Below are 19,218 nucleotides of genomic sequence, written 5' to 3' on the forward strand. Positions count from 1 at the left end.
TTTTGTTCTCATCTGTGAGCATGCTCTTGATATATGTATTTTACCATTTTGTTGAGTTTAAAACGTGTGACACATTCCTTCTGCTCTCACTGATCATTTGCCCCCCCCCCCCCAATTATGTACTGCATAATAATAATAATAATAGTAAAGCAAGTAAATAAGTAAATAAGAATGCTAAAATAAGTGCTAGGTTTGTAGTTATTTATGAAGATGCAAAAGCCTCTCAGTGCCATCTAAAAATTTCTTCTAAAATGGTTATTTTCTCAGGCTCCTATGTTTATGTTCAGTTATTTTACTTTAAAGGGAAAGAAAAGAAACTAGTCATTGCCATTAAAGTGAAAGCACATGATTTGCTAGCAGTATTTTTATTTTTTTTTTGCGCTACAACATGGGATTAGGCCTATTCAATGCATGCTGATGAACTTTTATCATAGTTTATAGTTATATGGAAACGAAAGTAAGGGTTTAAAAGAGTGACCATTAGTTCCACAAACACAGTATTGATATTCTGTAGTGGTGTAGAAAAAAAGTAGCGCTGGTGTTGGATCGGTATTGGCCAATTCTTAGAATTTGGAATACTCTATATAATCTTACACTGCAAAATAATAACTCAAAAAGATTAAAAGATAACATCATAATTATTTACTGAACCCTTAAATTAATCAATTATATAATGAAAGCCATAAAACCAGACAATTAACCGTGATAATCGGCATGCATCTGAACTCTTCATATGAAGTAGTAATCAATTTACACTATTTGAAAATAATATTTTATTTTAAAATGTGCACATTCACTCTTATTCGTATGTCTAATAGTCGAAAACGCAAACGTCTTTTGCCATGTTCATTTATGATTTACATGAATCATGATCGCATATTTTCAATGCGAAACGGCGAAATTTAATAAAAAGTTGAGTAGTTTGCATCACTAGATAGTCTATTACTGTCGGTCGCTGAACATTTCTATCGTAAAACAGTTTTCTAATATAGTACTACTTACATCTTTCCACGAACTCTCGTTGCGTTGTGACAGTGACCGCCTTCTTTGATTTGATTGGCCATCGATCATTTTGACACTGACGAGCGCTGTTGGACCACTGAGGCAGACCAGCCTAAAAGTTTAACTTTTAAAACTTTTTGTCATCCTAACAACAAACAGCTTTACTCATTCTTATACACACAGTCTTAAACTGTCTATCAGCTATGACTATTTTAGTCTTTCAAAGGACAAAATGGGTGGAAAAACAGTAAAAAAATGAGACAAAAACGGTATAAAATGCAGGCCAGGAGCGAGGCCCTGTGCGGTCGCACACTTGGCACAGCCTGTGCGACGGTACTGACTCTGTGTTTTAACCACTCTGTGTGTTTAAGTGTTTGTGTATGTGGCTGCCGTGTTTATTCAGTGTTAATATGGTTTCCGAGCGAAAAATTAGACATAAACGACATAAAATGCCGGCCAGGAGCGAGGCCCTCTAGAGGCGCGAGGCCCTGTGCAGTCGCACACTTGGCACAGCCCTTGCGACGGTACTGTATATAGCTATATATATAAAATAAACAATAAATAATTAATTTAACATGCTCTGAAAACAAATCCTATCTTGCACAAATAATGCACATTTAAAATAACTTATTTGTTTTAAGGCTGTTTAAATTTTTTACCAGACAAAAATACTGATTAAGAAATGTTATTTCTCCCCCAAATCCTTTTATGTCTTTTTCATCTTTTTTGTATGATCTGATTTCTATTCTCTTTCGTCCCTTGTGTCTCATTATTTGGAGAAGATTTGTTTTTCAAGCTTTTCTTTTAATGCCTTGTACCCTCTTTGATAAATTCTTGATTGCTTCTTTAATATAATGTCTTATTTTGCTGTCTTTTTTTCTAGACCACGTGACATCCAGTGGTCGCGAGTGAACGACACTCTTCCTGAGAGGGCTGAGAAAACGGGCAACATTCTCCATATGTCTCGCCTCAGCCAATCACACAACGGCACCTACCTCTGTCAGGCGCATAATAATTACGGCCGTGCAGCCGACCACTACACACTGCTGGTGTACGGTAAGAAAACAAACGTGTCCCGTCACAAGACCCCTTCTAAACTACTCAGTACAGTCCCCATTTTTGCATGTCAAAGTATGTAGGCTTTCATTTGAAACCTGTTTTCACAAAACAATTCCATATGTATACGCATGAACACCTACACTTTCTTTTCCGTTCGAGAACAGCGTGGGTTCTTTATAGCTACAGAGGTGGTTTACTGTGGCTTTGAATGCGACAAAGTAGTCTTGTTCTCCCACCATGGTGTGTGTTTTTTTTAGTCCTCCCCCTCTCGCCCAGGTCTGCCCCCTGTGGTTGTTCAGGGCACTGCATCTTCCAGCTGTGTCTGTAGACCCGCAGGATGTGTGATGTATTTTGAAAGAGTGCAAGAAATGAGATCCCCAGAGGTCTTCCTCCTTTCTTTCTCTTTTTTTCCTCCTCCTTTTTTTGCATGGTAACGACAGCCATCAAATACGCACCTTAACGAGGCAGCTCGGAGAGCGCAGGTGGGTGGGAATGTCATCTTTCATCCCGCTTCTATCATTCGCTCCCTCTCTCTTCCACTCCTTCTATCCACGGTTCTTTGTAGGTGAGCCTCTTAGCTTTGAAACACCTCTGCACTTCAGAAAATGTCCCAGGAATCCCTTTCTCTGCCTGTTTATTCTTCCGTCCTTCCCTACTGCATTCTTTCCTCCCTCTTTTACTTCTTCCTTCTTTTCTTCTCTTTATGCATTCCATCTTTCCTTACTTCCTCCTTTCTTCCCCCTTTATTTGTTTCCTCCTTCCCTCCATTCGTCCATGCCTCCATTCTTCCTGTTTCTTTTTTCGTTTCCTCCTCCCTTTGTTCCTTCTTTTATCCAACCTTCCAATTTTCCTTCCTTACTTTATTAATTGCTTTGTTCCTTCTTCCATCTTTCCTTTGTTCCTTCCTTCCTTCCTTTCTCATTTCCTTCTATTTTTCCTACCTTTCCTTCCTTCCTTCCTTCCTTCCTGTCCTTACCTCCCTTTGTTTTTCTTACCTTCCTTAATCTATCGATCTATCGATCTATCTATCTATCTATCTTCTTCCCTTTATTCCATTTCATCCTTTCTTTTTTATATTTTTTCTTTTCCTTCATTCCTTTCTGTTTTCATCCTTTTATCCTCCATTTGTTTCATTTCCATCCATCCATTCTTCCTGTTTTTTTTCTTCCTTAGTTTCCTTCCCTTCTTTTTTTATCCATCCTTCCAATTTTTCTTTCCTTCCTTACTATTAATTGCTTTGTTCCTACTTCCTTCCATCTTTCCTTTTTCCCCTTCCCTTCTATTTTTCTAACTTTCCTTCCTTTCTTCCTTCTTTTCTAACTCTCGTTCTTTCTTCTTGTCCTTACCTTCCATTGTTTTTCTGACCTTCCTTAATATTTCTTTCTTTCTTTGATCATTTTTTCCTTCATTCCTTTACTCCTTTCTTTGTTTTCATCCTTCCTTCCATCCTTTATTCATTTCTCATTTCCTTCCTTAGGTTTAATACTTCCTTTGTACCACCCCATCTTTTCCCCTTGTTATCCCTCTTCCTTTCCTTCATATTCATATTCCTTTACTCCTATAGTTACATCCTTTTTTTCATTTCTCTTATCCTCCATTCTTCCTTATTTCCTTCCTTCCTTTCATCTTCTTTCTTTCCCTCCTCCCTCTCTTCTTTCCTGTCTTTTCCACCCCTTCTATGTTCCTTTCTTTATTTGTTTCTTCTTTTCTTTTATCCTTCCTTACTTCCTTCCTGCCTTCCCTATATCCCGTCTTCCTTCCTACCATCATTCCTTTCTTCATTCCTTTCTTCCTTCCTTTTTCTTTCTTTCGTTGCTCTTCTACACAGAACACAGACCTTCCCATTTAATGTGTTTGTGTGGGAGTAAATGAACAAGATTTGGTATTAACTCTCAGAGGTATCAGCGTATTTAGGCTTCATCCGCTGGAAATCCCATGCTCACTGCAACTAAAAGAGAGAAATGGCTGACTGCTGAAGGCTGATAGAGGATGACGGAGAACCATCGAGATGATGAGTCAGCAGTCACAGTGACACCAGAGGGTGAAGGAAGGCTGATCTCAATATCTCGCTGCTTCGCACTGACAAACTTTTTTCTCACTGATTTATTTTATGTCTAAAGTGACCATGAAGTGCAAAATGAGGAGCAACCAGCCAATACGAATGCAATGATGATTATAAACAGGAGGACAAAATGAGTCAGGAAAGACAAAATGAATCAGGGTGATACAGATAGGGAAATGAGAAAGGCAAAAGGACAGAGGAGGAGGAGACTTTGTTTTTCAGAAATTTCGCAATTTACGCTGACTGATATGCAAGTGTATATTTACCACATGGCTCAACAGGTACGCCTGTCTGTGCTGCGTTATCTTTGTCTGTCTGGAAACTTTTACATTTGCATATATATTCGGTACACACTTTTTTACCAAACCCACAAGAAGCATTTTAATGTGCTACTACTTTTTATATTTATTTCAATGTATCTGTGTGGGTTCAGGTTTTGCCTACACAAGAACTGCTAAACCTGAAATCACCTACATTGTAGGCAGCAGCCAAAAGTCTCTAAGGAAAATGTCTTAAACATGCTAAATAATGCTTTATTGAAAATACAAAAATGTAAAAGGTGTCTCAGTGCTAGATTGAAGATTAGAAGGTAGAAATCTTCATTAACGCTTTAAATCTCCATTAACTATATTGTATAAAGCAAAGCATATGTGAATATGTGTGTGTGTACTCCTCACCTCCACATATGCAGCTTGTCCAGTGGTCAAGCGGTCAAAGGACAGTCCCCTGGAGACATGCTTATGTAAAACAGCAGCAGTACTTACCCATGATGGACCTCACTGCCTATAAAAACCATTACAATCAAACGACCTCAGAGAGCTACTGAGATTGAAATGAGTGAAAGGATGGATGGAGAAAGAGATGGAAGGAGAGCCATCGTTGCTCGCAGGAGAGAGAAAAAGATGTAGCACAGTAATGAGCTGTGGCTCTAATTGGAAGAAACAACATGGGCACTTAATTAATGAAGTGAAACTCAGGAAAAGGAGAAGAAAGCGTGAGCAAGAGGGGATATAGTAATTGAAAATGTCATATTTTAACTTTGGATAGTCATGACAGGAATATTAAGCGTGGCGAATCGAGGAGTGTGTCGAGTTGACGACAGAGACTTGGCCTTTGAGCTGAGAGGGGAGAGGTGAGAGACTGTGGGATTTACAGACTCCGTATACGGAGGATTAGAACAACTTGAAGATCTGCCACTCTCTCTTTCTTTGGTGCTATAATGTGGCACAAAACCCAGAGTCCCAAAAACGCAGAGAACAACATTGCTGACGTGACTCACCCAGACATCTGTGTGATGAAATGTTTATCAGCTTCCAGCCTGAGCCGTAATGATGTGCAGGAAGCAGGAAAGAAGAAACGCCTTTTAAATGATTGGTTTTGGGAAAAGTGCAGGAAAAACAGAGAAATGTAATGGATGAAAAAGTTGGAGCGCTGAAAAGAGAGGAGAAAGGAAAGAGGGACAGGAAATGTAATGAGAAAAAGGATCTGAATGACAGAATAGGGCAAGCAAAAACAAAATTCGGTCATTATTTACTTACCCACATGTCATTCCAAACCTGTATGGCTTTCTTTCTTCTGTAGAGCACAAAAGAAAAGGTTTTGACTGCCGCTTTTTATGCAATTACAATAAATTGGGACCGAAGCTTTCAAGCTTAAAAAGGATCCAAAAGCCCCATAAAATAACATAAAATTCTCCACATGATTTGTGTGCTATACTCCAAGTCTTCTAATATACTGTTATTATGTGAGAAACAGACCAAACCAGATGCGTTATCCACAATTTTGTGAACTTTCTTTATTTTTACGTGTTGTGATCATGCGAGAAGCAGCTATTTTGATTTGTGAGTGAATTCTTTTTTGATCTGTGTATCCTTTCAGTGAATCTGGCTCACAGATCCGGTCACATTGGTTCATAGAGATATCAATTAATCCCAATGTAATGTTTGCTTAGTTTCTTACACAAATCAATAGTAAGAAGACTTGGAACTAGTTGTATGGTCAATATTTATGAAACTCATATGGTACTTTTGTGCCAGTCTTTGTTTATGGTCTGAAGAATGTCTCCATTTATGTTGGATTGGAAGATTTGGAACGACATAAGGGTGAGTAAATGATGACAGAATTCACATTTTTGGGTCAACCGTCCATTTAAGAGTCATTTTTAAAAGAATTATTCCTTTAAGAATTGTTTTTGAGGAAACTGTACCTTTAAATATCTGAACTGTTATTTCAAAATAAGAGATCTTTTGCTACAGAGAAAGATAAGAGGAACTGAGAGAAGAGGAATGAGAGGGATGATTAGCAGGCCTCCTCTTTCTGAAGAGTCATGGTGGTCTTGGGATATTGATCGGTCTGGTACCAAGCTGTTAATCCCTCGGAGTGTTGAAGCCCACACACATACACAGCCGAAAACTGTGGTGCTGCTCTTTGTTGCATAAAAAGCTGGTAGACCCATATGCAGATGGAGGAGAGAGTAGCTGCGAGGCTGCAACAGGAGTGAGATGGGGTGAGAAAGAGCGATGAGGCTAGTGCGTATATTAGAGGTGTGGAGGATGGTGAGCAGAGCAGTAAGATTGATGATCTTTGGGACGGAGGGATTGAAGATTACAGTAAGAGAGAGAGCTGAGCCCAGGGTGCACGGTAACTGCAGTATTTTGCAGTGGTGAGAGAGATGAAAGGGTGGAACAGGAAGATGCTGCACCCTGCTGGCTGGAGATGTTACCCGCAAAGAGACCCTTGACCCCGGCCGAGGGGTGTAATTCATGAACATCATGGTTTATCTCTTGCTCACACACTCGTACACTCACTCACACACTGATAGGCCTCATTTTGCATGTGTTTTCCCCTGCATGTGCTTGTATGTAGCTGCAGTAGCTCGTAAATAACCCTGTTGTAAATCCATTCCCTTGTAGTGTCTGTCCCTCCCAAATCTCATCCTGCCATCGCTCACCCCACCCTTCCATCCTCCAGCTTTACAAAGGAATACCAAGGTAACCTTTCTTCCATCACCTCACCTTACCTCATCTCCATTACATTATTCACTTCCCTTTTACCTGCCTTTTTTTCCCCTGGGTTGCACTTAATGTTAGTTTATTGCACCAAAAATAGTCATACTTTAGTTTTGCATGACTACATTGAAATTTCTTTCTTTCCCTTAGAATAATTCAGGTTGTTTGTGTTATTGTAGCTGTAAGAATTATGTAACCAACCTCTGTTGTGATTGGCTAACCTCTTCATTTGTGGAATGAGTGACAGTTTTATTACAGTGCTTGCACAATGAGCACTGTATTAATATTTATTTTTCGTCTTATGCTGCCTTTTCACTGATGTGACAAACTATACAACCAGAAGTCAACCAAGAGTCACACAGCGGCTGTGATATATTCCATTGAAAACTTATCAGTCATTTTTGAGACTTTATCCAAAACACCCACCACTTAGAATGGATGATAATTTTGTTAAACACTATAGCCTTGGAAAGCCCATATGTTGACAGCACTTAAATACATTCAATGGTTCAAGAAACTTTTATTGAAAATCTGTCTGGTTTCTTTGTCGTTGTGAATTGCTGTTAGCCCTTCATATAATCTGTTTTTGGTTATTGTAAAGTTTATATTTGTTTAAAAATTGAATTCAGTTGTGCTATTGACTTATGGTGCATTCATGCCATGTTGTAATTACAGTAATTACTATATGACAACCCAGACATTCTACTTAGAGCATTTCATGTCCTCAGAATTATGCGTTTCTATTTCAACTCAATTAACGGCAACATGAATCTGTGCAAATTAAGTAATCAATAAACAAAACCCAAATAAAACAAGAAACAGTTGTTATGCAACTGCCTTATTAATATACTTTTAAAGTTTATTTAGATTATTTAGCAACACAATTGCTATTAGTTGTCCAACTCTGATCTAGCTACATTAAATTGTATTGTGTCTTTCTATTATTTTCAGATTAATCTTGCATTAAGACGTTTACAATAGTCAGTTGTTGGAATTTATAAACAGAAATATTACAAGATAACTACTTAACTACTATTGACTGCTGAATTCAGTGTCATTTTGAATGTTTCTGTGTGACGCTGCATGAAAGGTACAAATTGTAGCTTTCAGAATTAAGAATTTACAAGTCGCAATTACAAGTTATGTGAGGATGTGAATGTTTTTTTTTACAGTACAGGTCAGAATCTCATAATTATGGTAATTCCGACATGGCATGAGCACATCTTTATGTTGATAAGATGTTCAGCATTCTAAATGTAACTGATTGGTGACATCATGGTGATACACTGTATAGACAAAGGTATTGTGACCCCCCCTTCTAATGAACAGGTTTGCCTACTTTTGTAATTTCCATGAATACAAATCTTAATGTTTAAGCATATAATGATGTTCTAGGGAATTGTGTGCTTCTAATTTTATAGCAACAGTTTGGAACTGTACCCATATGTACAAGTCACTGGTGTTTGGTGATGAGTTTTTGGGTCAAGGTCTGCATTTAAAGTCACACTAGAGGTGTTCAGCTGGGATTAGGACTTGGCTTTCTGCAGACCAGTCAAGTTCTTCCACACTGACTCAATCAATCATTTCTTTTTGAACCTTGCCTTATACACAGAGGCATTGTGAAATGATTGATTGAGTCAGTGTGGAAGAACTTGACTGGTCTGCAGAATCCCAGCCGAACACCTCTGGTGTAACTTTAAATGCAGACCTTGAGCCAAAAACTCATCACCAAACACCAGTGACTTGTACATACACTATATGGACAAAAGTATTGGAACACCCCCTTCTTTAGAACAGAAAAAGGCAATTCCAAAACTGTGGCAACAAAGATGGAAACATAATTCATATATTTAAAAATTGTATTTCCATCTCTGTTGCAAGAGTTTTGAAAGTGTCTAAAATGACTGTACCCATATGTACAAGTCACTGGTGTTTGGTGATGAGTTTTTGGGTCAAGGTCTGCATTTAAAGTCACACTAGAGGTGTTCAGCTGGGATTAGGACTTGGCTTTCTGCAGACCAGTCAAGTTCTTCCACACTGACTCAATCAATCATTTCTTTTTGAACCTTGCCTTATACACAGAGGCATTGTCAAGTTAGAATAGGAAAGGGTCCTGACGTCCTGCCCAAACTGTTGCTATAAAATTAGAAGCACACAATGCCATAGAATATCATTATATGCTTTAACATTAAGATTTGTACTCATGGAAATTACTAAAGTAGTCAAACCTGTTCATTAGAAGGGGGTGTCCCAATACTTTTGTCCATATAATGTATGTGCATACTGAACTCCAGTTGTGCTGCATCCCGATTTGCATACTATCCATCCTAAATAGTATTCGAAATTAAAATTAGTCTGTCCCAAACATGGTATGTAAATGAGTATCCCAAAGGTACCCGGAGGATCTGTTATTTCCTGTGAAAATTCAAAGTGCAGAATATTGGCTAATATTGCCCACAACCCATGGTGCGCTGGAGGAGGATTTGCTTTAGAACTACAAACACAAATAAAAAGTGTTAAAAAAGTACTAACATGCCAGATATGCAAGACTGATGGTTAAATGGAGAAGTTAAGATTAAGTTTTGAGTGATTAATAATCAACATTTAATGTGAAGAAAAATATTCATTCAGTGTTATCCATGTTATGTTTCATCTGCAACGACATCATGAACTTTTATAAATATAGGTTTGGCCATAAACTTCATAAACATTATGCAAAAACATGAGGGAGAGTTCTCTGCATGAAAGTTCTATGACTGGAAAATCAGTGTTCTACTTCTTTTTTCTCCTATATGGTAAGAAATTAAATTAAATGTGGATGTTACCTTTGACAAGATGATTGACAGGCCAGTTTACGCTAACAGGATGCATATAACTGTGCGACAGATTGGCCATTAAAAACACAATTTTATGACATGATAGTATGTCCCAAAAACATATACCTTTTCTTCACAAAATGAGGACATACTTTGAGGGCACAGTATATGTAGGCGAATTGGGACGCAGCTTTGTTTTTTTTTTTACATGCATTTAAAAAAATATTTGCATTCAACTTTGTGATTGGTCTGTTCCTTCTGTAAGCGTCTTCAAGCTACAAAGACAGGACATTAGGCTTACTCATCCATCTGTATTTCATATTACTCTCAATTTCTGTCTTTCCTTGTCTCTGTCTTTGGCTTCACAGCTTTTTTTTTATCATTTTACCCTTAATTTTAACATTACTGTTTGCTGGCTTTGCAAGCACTGTTATTTCCTTCAGGAAATGCAAATCCAGTTTTTTAATTGTCTTTCACCTCATTCTCCACCTAAACATATGTGAATTCCTCCCTGACGGCTCTGCTCCAATGCTTACTTTGAAACCAGCTTGGTTCCATATGTTTTCTCCTGCTAAATCGCCTAGCTTCTCTTCTTCTCATTCATGTTTTGTGTTTATTAATGTTCCTTTAGATGCATGTGCACACAATCCTATTGTCTTCCAAGTGCCCTTGTCATCTGAAGCACTAGCGCCGCTCTCCAGAGGATCTACTCAGCTGCTGCGCCTTGTTTTTCGTTAGAATTTAAGAGCCTGAGAACAGATGAAGAAACACATGCTTAAAGAGAGAGCAAGAAAGAGAGCAAAAAAAAGACACAATGACCCCTTTAAAGAGGCCTGGCTCTACACGGCATCACTTGTCATTCATGATGTTGTGGGAAGTGAGGTCAGGTCAGACGGGAGCCCTTGATCCTCCCACCTGACAGAACTACTAAGAGACTTCACTGTACTGCAAGACATCAACATCACGCAACACTGCACAAACCTCACACAGCAGCTCCAACACACTGACCTGCAGAAGAGATCAGATGCATTTTCTAACATTTCCATTTCATGCACCTCAAAGTGCACAGTCATTGAATCAATGATGCTTTTTTTGATGGCTCTATATTTCATATTCTCTCACATACACCTTTTTCTCATTTCTTGCTCTTCCTCTTTCTGACTGGCAATGTTTGCTGTCTTCAATATCCAGCAAGAATTGAAGGGATAAAGACTGTGTTTTCCAGAACAGACTAGAAGAGAAAGACAATTGCAAGTAGAAGCAAGAGACGCTCTCTAATGTCACTTCCTCAGCACCGGGTGGCTGGTTCCCTGAAAAGTGTGCGTGAGGCAGGGAGCAGCGTTAATTTTTCATCGTCTCTGAAACGGACTCCTAATGAAATGTTACTCGACAGCCTGTTCAAAGGCGACCTCCCTCTCTCCAGCTCTCCCGCTGTTTCTGAAGCATTTGCGGTGAAGGTGAAGTGTGTAATTTTTTTGATGTTTAAATACTTTCTCTTATCCCAGCTTAATATGCGGAGACAACTGTAAGTAAAGCCATTTGTAGGTTTATTTCCCTTGGAAAATGTAAACACTGGGGCTCTGTGGTGAAACCATTGTTTTGTTTGTTTGAAAATCTGGACCACACTACAACATCAGCTCAACCAATGGTGTGAGCTTGGGGGCGGTTATCAGTTTGGCTTACCAATAGAAGACAGGAATTGTTTTTGAAAGCAAACATTATTACACACTTTACCTTTAATTTCATATTTAAAAAAAAAAAAAGACATTGTTTACTCACACTGGTGGTTTCAGATCCATATGCTGTTCAGCGAAACACAAAAGTTTGAAGAATTTCAAAGAAAAGAGCTGTGTGAGAATTTTCTTCCCAAGGAGGGTTCATAGTGAACATGTCTGTTAAAGAGATACTTCACCCAGAAACAACAATTCTGTCATCATTTACTCACTCTCATGTCATTCCAAACATGTATGACCTACTTTTTTCTTTGAAACACAAATAAGATATTTTGTGGAATCAGTGGAAGTCAATAGTAAACGAAAATGTTTGGTTAAAAAATCATACAGGTTTAGAATGATATGAGGGCGAAAAAAATATTTAATGAGTAAAGATCAGTTAACATGAACAATGATTGTTAGCTAATGCGTTATCTAATAGTAACAAACAAGACCTTATTACAAGGGTGCCTTATATACTTATTTTTTATTATATGCTTACATAGTTTTCATTTAGTTTATTTGTAGTAATTTTGTTATGTGCTTTTGTCATTTTTATTTATTTATTTAAACATCACTATTTGGGTTTATTTATTTCCGGGTTTTTTTATTATTATTTCCAGTTAATAATTTTAGTGTTAATTTTAGAGCAACATTTCTATTTTGAATTTAGTTTAGGTTTTTCATCTTATAAGATATTTTCAGCTTTACTTTAAATTAACAAAAAAGTTTTTAATAGTTTTAGTTTTAGCTAATAATAATAGCCCTGATTGTAAAGGTTTACCTTTTGTAGATTATAGAGTTTAACAGCCTGAAAAATAAATATACTAAAATGTATTTGAAATACATTTATTTCATGCTAAGTATACTACAAATACATTTACATATTTATGTGCTTAATAAAAATACCCTGCAATTTTAGTTTTAGTATACTAAACTGATGTACTTAAAGTCTGCTAAATTGGAACAACTAATTTTGTGCTTAATGCACTTTAATTGTGCGAAAGTAGTGCAGAAGTTCAACTAAAGATATACTGAAATATATTTGATTGTACTACAGTGGAACTATTGCAAGTATACTTCAGGTACACTTTAAATATCTTGCATTTAAAGGCCAATATTATTCAAATATCATACAATTCTCATCAATAGTGACATTACACAAACCCATTTTAGGCTTAATATTAAGAAATGCATTATGCACAAGTAGTACTCCAAATACTGTTTAATTATCATTTTTATATGAGTAAGTCTCTAGCAGTAAATGTTTTTACTAGGGTTGTTTTTCAGGCACTCATGAAAACTTTTCTTATTGGTGTTGACATTTGCCCCACGCTCAAACATACAGCACTTTCCTTCCTCACTCTTTCTTGGCATTGTACTCATTTTGTATGTCACTTTCTCTCTTCTGCTCTCTCTATCTATGTGTCTCTCTATTTCTTTCATTCACTCAGTTTCCATCTCTCCTATTTTGCTTTTCTACCCACCGCTGTGTGGTGTAAACAGGTTGTTAAATATTTAAGGATGCTGTCCAGCCTCATGTGTTGACGATTCTGAGTGTCTCTGCCTCTCACTGTTTCCTATCTATCAGTTTAGGTAAAACTTTACTGTAAACTTCACACACAGACTCCGATGGCATCTTTCCTCTGCAGTCATTGTCTCTTTTAACTAATAAAATGCAAGCAATAAAAATAACAGGGTGCATTAATGGGATTTCTTTGTTTTCACGAGTCACTTGTTTTTAGTTAAAATGCTAAAGCTGAAACCTTTTTGTGTGTTTGTGTGTGTCTCAGACCCCGGGGCAGTGGTGGAAACCCACAGTGCCGTTCCGTATGCAATGATCGGGGGCATCCTGGCTCTGCTGGTCTTCACTGTCATCTGTGTGCTCATCATCACCATCTGGTGCTCCGTCCGACAGAAAGGTGACCTCCTCTCTCCACAAACACTGACATGTGGCACCTCACCTTCTGAGGAGAGGGAGGAAGTAACAAATATCCAGGCGGTAGAGAGAGTGTCTGGGGAAGATAAAGGCTGGTTCACACTGCACCAACATCAACCAGGTTCAATCACTCATCCAGTTTGTTGGTGTTTGGTGCAGTGAGAGCCAGCATGAACAAGAATTGAAAAAAGGACAGTAGTAGATGGTGTTATAAGGTTGGGCTGTACAAAATACTATATGATGGTAGAAATATTACTCTGTAGAGATTTTTACTGTTAAAGTGCCCCTATTATGCCATTTTTACGGTTCCTAATATTGTTTTGGGAGTCTCCTACAATAGGATTACATGCATGAGAGGTCAAAAAACGCTTTCGTTTTCTCAAAATATGCATTTAATATCACCTCATTTTCCAGAGATTCTCAAACGATTCGTTCAAAGCAGTTCAAAGATTCAGTCTCTCTAAACCCCTCCTTTCCGTGAGCCTGCTCTGCTCTGATTGGTCAGATGGCTTAGTCTGTTGTGATTGGTCTACGGCGTACAGCGCGTGTCGGAAACGATACGCCTATTTCAATAGTTCTGTATTTTGAACGCTCTATAGAAAGTATAAAGGTCTATTATTTATCATACTTACAGGTTGTGATTCAGTGGAGCAGATGGTCCAAATAAACAGGATACTGATCCATCTTTCAACAGCGAGTGTTTTGTGAATCCCGCGTTGAACTCCCCGAGATTAGAGAAGCAGTCATCAGGTCAAGTTGTTCGCGGCCGGCCAACGTAGAACATAGGCGCGAATTATGCAAATGTGTTACCCCGTGACGTGTAGCCGTCGCGGAAGTGGGATTCGAATGACTAACGACTCGTTTCAGCTGTTCAGAGTCGATTCTTTATTTTGGGAGACAATAACTTTATTTATCGTGCACTTTCAGCTTTACAACTTTGCAGATCGTTTACATTCACATACAGCTACATTACACACTGCATGAAAGGCAATATTGGAAATGGCATAATAGGGGCGCTTTAATACTGCAGTGGATTCTTATCAGTGAGCAAACAGGGTGCGTAATGTACACTGAGTACTGTGAAAATACAGAGCGAGATGTGAGGATGAATAAAGGGTGTATATAAGCAAGAAATGCATGAGTATTTTGAATATTATTTAGATTCAGAGTTTTTGGAATATTAGTTACAAGCTCTACAGATCAAAGATATTTTTTGTTTGTTTTTTTTGAAAGAAATTAATACTTTTAATTCAGCATGGACACATTAATTTGATCAAAAGTGAAAGTAAAGACATTTATAATATTATAAAAGTTTTCTATTTCTAATAAATGTTCTTCCTTAAGCAGCACAACTGTTTTCAACATTGATAACAAGGTGCAAATCAGCAGATTAGAATGATTTCTGAAGAAGCATGTGACACTGAAGACTGGAGTAATAGCTGCTGAAAATTCAGCTTTGCCATCACAGGAATAAATATTTTTGAATGCATTAAAAAAAGAGAACAGTTATTTTAAATTGCAATAATATTTCACTATATTACGGTTTTAGTGTATTTTTGATCAAATAAATGCAACCTTGGTGGAAATGTTACAACCACAAACTTTTGAGCAGTAGTGTTTTAGTTATAATATTACTTTTTTTTACTGTTACTTTGTTTCTGAATTGCATTTAATCTTTGGATTCTTTTGGAAATTGTCTCTTGGTTGGGGATAAAGAGATCAAAACTGGTCAAATGTAGTCTGAAATGTAGGTTACTTGTATTATCTTTTTGGTTATGGAACTGTTGTATTAAACCAGTATCGCACTAGTGATCCTGTTGGAGATTTTGATCATGCCGCCCACCCCTAAGGTGATGTAACGGATGAGTAAAAAAATCAGGAGGAAAGAATAGTTGGTGTAGGTGTTTTCTTCTTCTTTTTTATTCCTGAGGGCACATATATTTGTGTAAATGTGTTCAGATGAGAAAGAAAGAAAAAGAAAGAAAGAACGAACGAACGAACAAACGCCTTCAGAGGACTGTGCCAGACCTGTGATATAGAGATGTAGCCCAGGGAAATGTGGGCACGGCCCTCATGTTTAATTGCCTTTTTTCGTCAACCGTATCGTGGCGCATCTATAAAGAAAACTTAATTACCTCTGCCCTGAACTCTTTAAGAACTTCTGGCCATCTCTGTGTGTCACCGTTTCCAATAAAGATCACGGCACCCGCAAATTGGGGCGGAGGCAGAGGGCGCGGAGGAACCCGAGCTCACCTGCCAATCAAAATCACATGCAGTTAGTTCACCTATCGGTGCAGAGACAGAGAGCATTAGGGTTGATCCTGTCTAACCTTGGGGTGGCTGGAAAGGCAGAATGGAAGTGATTAATCTTAGGGCAGAGGAAGAGGTACATTACAGCTCTGATGCATTGTGCTGATCCTGCGCGGTCCACGACATCACTGTTTTTAATGGCCCCATCAGCCTCTGCTGTACACTTGCATTTTAGGAAAGCAAAATTGCACGTACATAAGATCGATTTTTTTTAATTAAACGGTGTCATGCCTGTGCCACAGAGTCACTTCTGCCCGAGTTATTTCAGTTATTTGTCTCCCAGCCACAGAGGCAAAACCGTCATATAATGATGTGAATAAAAAAGTTGCACTGTACCAAGTCACTGACTGTGCAGCAAAATGTCAGAGGTGATTATTCCTAATGAATTTAGTGAATAATTAAAAGTTGATCTGCATAAGTGACCCCCAATTACAGTAAGATGACTTTTGCTGGCCCTGCGAAAGAAGCTGTAACTGGCAGAAACGTGATGATGAATGTTTAGATGTGTGCGATCTAATACAACGGCATGAATCCCCAGGGGACAGTTTAGTTTGAGACATACTGATTGAGGCCACTCGGGTGTAGGTGAAGACACAAGAGGGAACGTGCAAAAGTTATATTGACTGTTATGCATACAAATTAGAATACACTGAGAATACTTTAGAAGATATAAAAATAAAAAATATGGAGGGGCATGAGGGCTAGTTGTTATGTGGGGCAGTGTTGTTATAGTTAATTATTTTATTAATTGAAATCTGAAAATAAAATATAATTATTACATGAAAACTAAAAAAAAAACTATCAAATGTTAGTTTTGGAAATGTTGCCTTGGCAACTAACTGAAATAAAATAAGTTTAGTACTAAATATATATAAAAATAAAATTAAAATAAAATAGTACTAAAATCACTCAAACTAAAATAAATATAAAGCTAAATAGAAATATTTTTTTTTTAAATGACAAAAGCACTTAAAATTACTAAAAATTAAACTAAAATGAACTAGTTAAGCTAATTCCAAATATTAATCAACACTAACTTATAGGAATTACATAAAGGTGAAGGAATGATGACAATTCTTTGGCTGAACCATTCATTTAAGATTTCTATGTTTTTGTCTTGTTTATAATAAGTATTTAAATCGAACATTTGAATAATACTAAATAATTCAAAAATTAATACTGATACGGGGAATTTTTCACAAGGCTTACATCTCAGAAAGGTTTTTTTTGTGTCAAAAATCCAATTGTGCTTTTGTATGATGGTTTCAAACACTTCTTAAATTTAAATTATTTTTTGTGAATTCTGCTGTTAATAAATGTTGTTGTATGAAAAGTGAACATAGATCACACTAATACATATTCAGTCAATTATATAATGATGGGTGATTTGAACTAAAAGGCTAAACCAGGACAGAGGCATTTTTTATAAATGTCAGGTAGGGGCAGCTTACCACATTTTTTATTGGGGTTGTCACATGTTTTAAAAGTTAATAATTAAATATCAACTAGCCTCAGTCCCCTACTGGATGCAAATCAAAGCAGGAAGAGACAATAATTAAGACAACATTAATTAAGTCCTGTTTTTAATAGAAAATATATCTAATTGCACTCGGCAAGTGATTTAATATGTTTTTTGTTGTTGTTTTAATTCCTGCAGTGAAGTATAAACCTAATTTTGATGAAATTGTCTTTCTTTCTCTCTAGGTTCATATTTGACTCACGAGGCCAGTGGGTTGGATGAACACGGTGAGGTTCAGGAGGCGTTCCTCAACGGTAATGATGCCAGCCAGGGCAAGAAGGAGTACCTACTGTAGCGCCGCCCTAGTGGAGCTCTTCAGAAACACTGGACCACTGCAGAGTGCACACCGCAACACACACTGTTCCCAAAAACAGACCCACACACCACCACTACGACAACCAGAGGGAATCACAATCGTGCCATATGAAGATGGAGTGGGAAGGAGAGAACGGAGACAACATTGGAGTGGGGTGGAGAGAGCCGGGAGGAGAGGATAATTATTATGATTGAAAGAGACCATCACACACACTCTTTCTGTTTTTACTTGCGAGTACCATAGACAACTAGCCGTAATTGTAGGACCAGGAGAGAAAAATGTCCATTCAAAACAGGCCGATCCATAACCCGGGTGAAACGGCGTCGCTGTGGGAAGCCGCAAAGGGCTTATGAGCTATTGAATGTCCCAACGTGAGCAAATTGAAATTCCCTGCATTTGCCAAAGCGTTCGGGCCTCAGAGACTGAGCTGGTAGACAGCTGAGAGCTCAGAGCCGTCCTCATAAAGTATTCATCTGGGCTTTTCATCTGGCGACTCCATTATCTGCTCACGTTGGCCAAAACCTGTTGACTTGTGAAAAAAAGTTTCTCTCGTTTTGATCCTCTCTCGATGACTCTCCGTTTCCCGCTCTCCGATGCTCCTTCCTCTCCCTCCACTATCTCTCCACTATTGTTTGTTAATAATTAAGTGATTAGACATGTTCTCTTTTATGAGAGGAATGAATTGGAGCGGACCGCTCACTCTGACGCTGTAAAAAGGGGCTTAATTATCGCGAAGAGTCAAAGAGAAACGTGAAACCGTGAGGAGCTCGACTTGGGTGAGAAAAACAGGAAGGAGTTTGTAGAGAACATGTCAGAAATTTCAATATAATTTTTTTTTTTCGATTGCTCAACACGAAAACGCTTACACAATGAAACATATCTCTAAAGTCATTATTTGTATGAAAAAGTAAGTTAAATGACTCTTTTAAGAAAAAAAAAACACATTTACTTTTGCGCGCATTACCCAGCGATGCTATCGTACTAACACAGATTATTAGCTTAGAGGTGCAAAACTGAACAAACTACTGTTACGTCATCTTTAAAAAAAAAAATAAATACAAATTCAAAAAAATATATATTTCATTTGTCTTTAAAAGATATCAGAGGTCTTAATTGTTTTTATTAATTATTATTTGGACTATTATGATCGTCGTTGTTGTTATTATTATTATTCTTACTGTTATTATAATTGTAAATGTTATAAATTGTATACTTCCCATGCTTTAGTTTTACCAGTAGAAACAGCCGTGTACCCACTTTTCTCTCTTCTCTTTCATTCACTTCTGTCCTTTCCTTCTTGATCCTGTTTGTGTCTTTCCTTCTAGTTGTCTGTCTTTCACTTCCTGTTTATTTTGTAGTCTTTGCGTCGCTGTTGATATAGCTAACTGTACATCTTTATAGGGGAAAGATACCAAGCACGACAAAATAAAAAATACTTAAAGAATCTCGCGTCTAAGACAGATTTTCTGACTTCG

The 19,218-nt window shown here is 37.6% G+C and overlaps 1 protein-coding gene across 4 annotated transcripts in view; it reads left to right on the forward strand.

Annotated features, from left to right (window-relative positions):
- Positions 1-18,897, forward strand: part of cadm4 (cell adhesion molecule 4) — a 161,029-nt gene extending 142,132 nt beyond the window's left edge. For 3 of the 4 annotated variants that reach the window (XM_016500820.1, XM_016500821.1, XM_016500819.1), the window contains exons 6-9: positions 1,886-2,058; positions 7,036-7,113; positions 13,453-13,581; positions 17,613-18,897. In XM_016500820.1, coding sequence (XP_016356306.1) covers positions 1,886-2,058; positions 7,036-7,113; positions 13,453-13,581; positions 17,613-17,722 — 490 coding nt within the window. In that variant the 3' untranslated portion in view covers positions 17,723-18,897. The remainder of the gene's footprint in view (positions 1-1,885; positions 2,059-7,035; positions 7,114-13,452; positions 13,582-17,612) is intronic. The other variant, XM_016500822.1, reaches the window with a different exon arrangement.
- The last annotated feature ends 321 nt before the right edge of the window (positions 18,898-19,218 follow it).

Source organism: Sinocyclocheilus anshuiensis, unplaced genomic scaffold (genome assembly GCF_001515605.1).
Source record: "Sinocyclocheilus anshuiensis isolate Anshui unplaced genomic scaffold, SAMN03320099.WGS_v1.1 scaffold670, whole genome shotgun sequence".
Lineage (NCBI taxonomy): Eukaryota > Metazoa > Chordata > Actinopteri > Cypriniformes > Cyprinidae > Sinocyclocheilus > Sinocyclocheilus anshuiensis.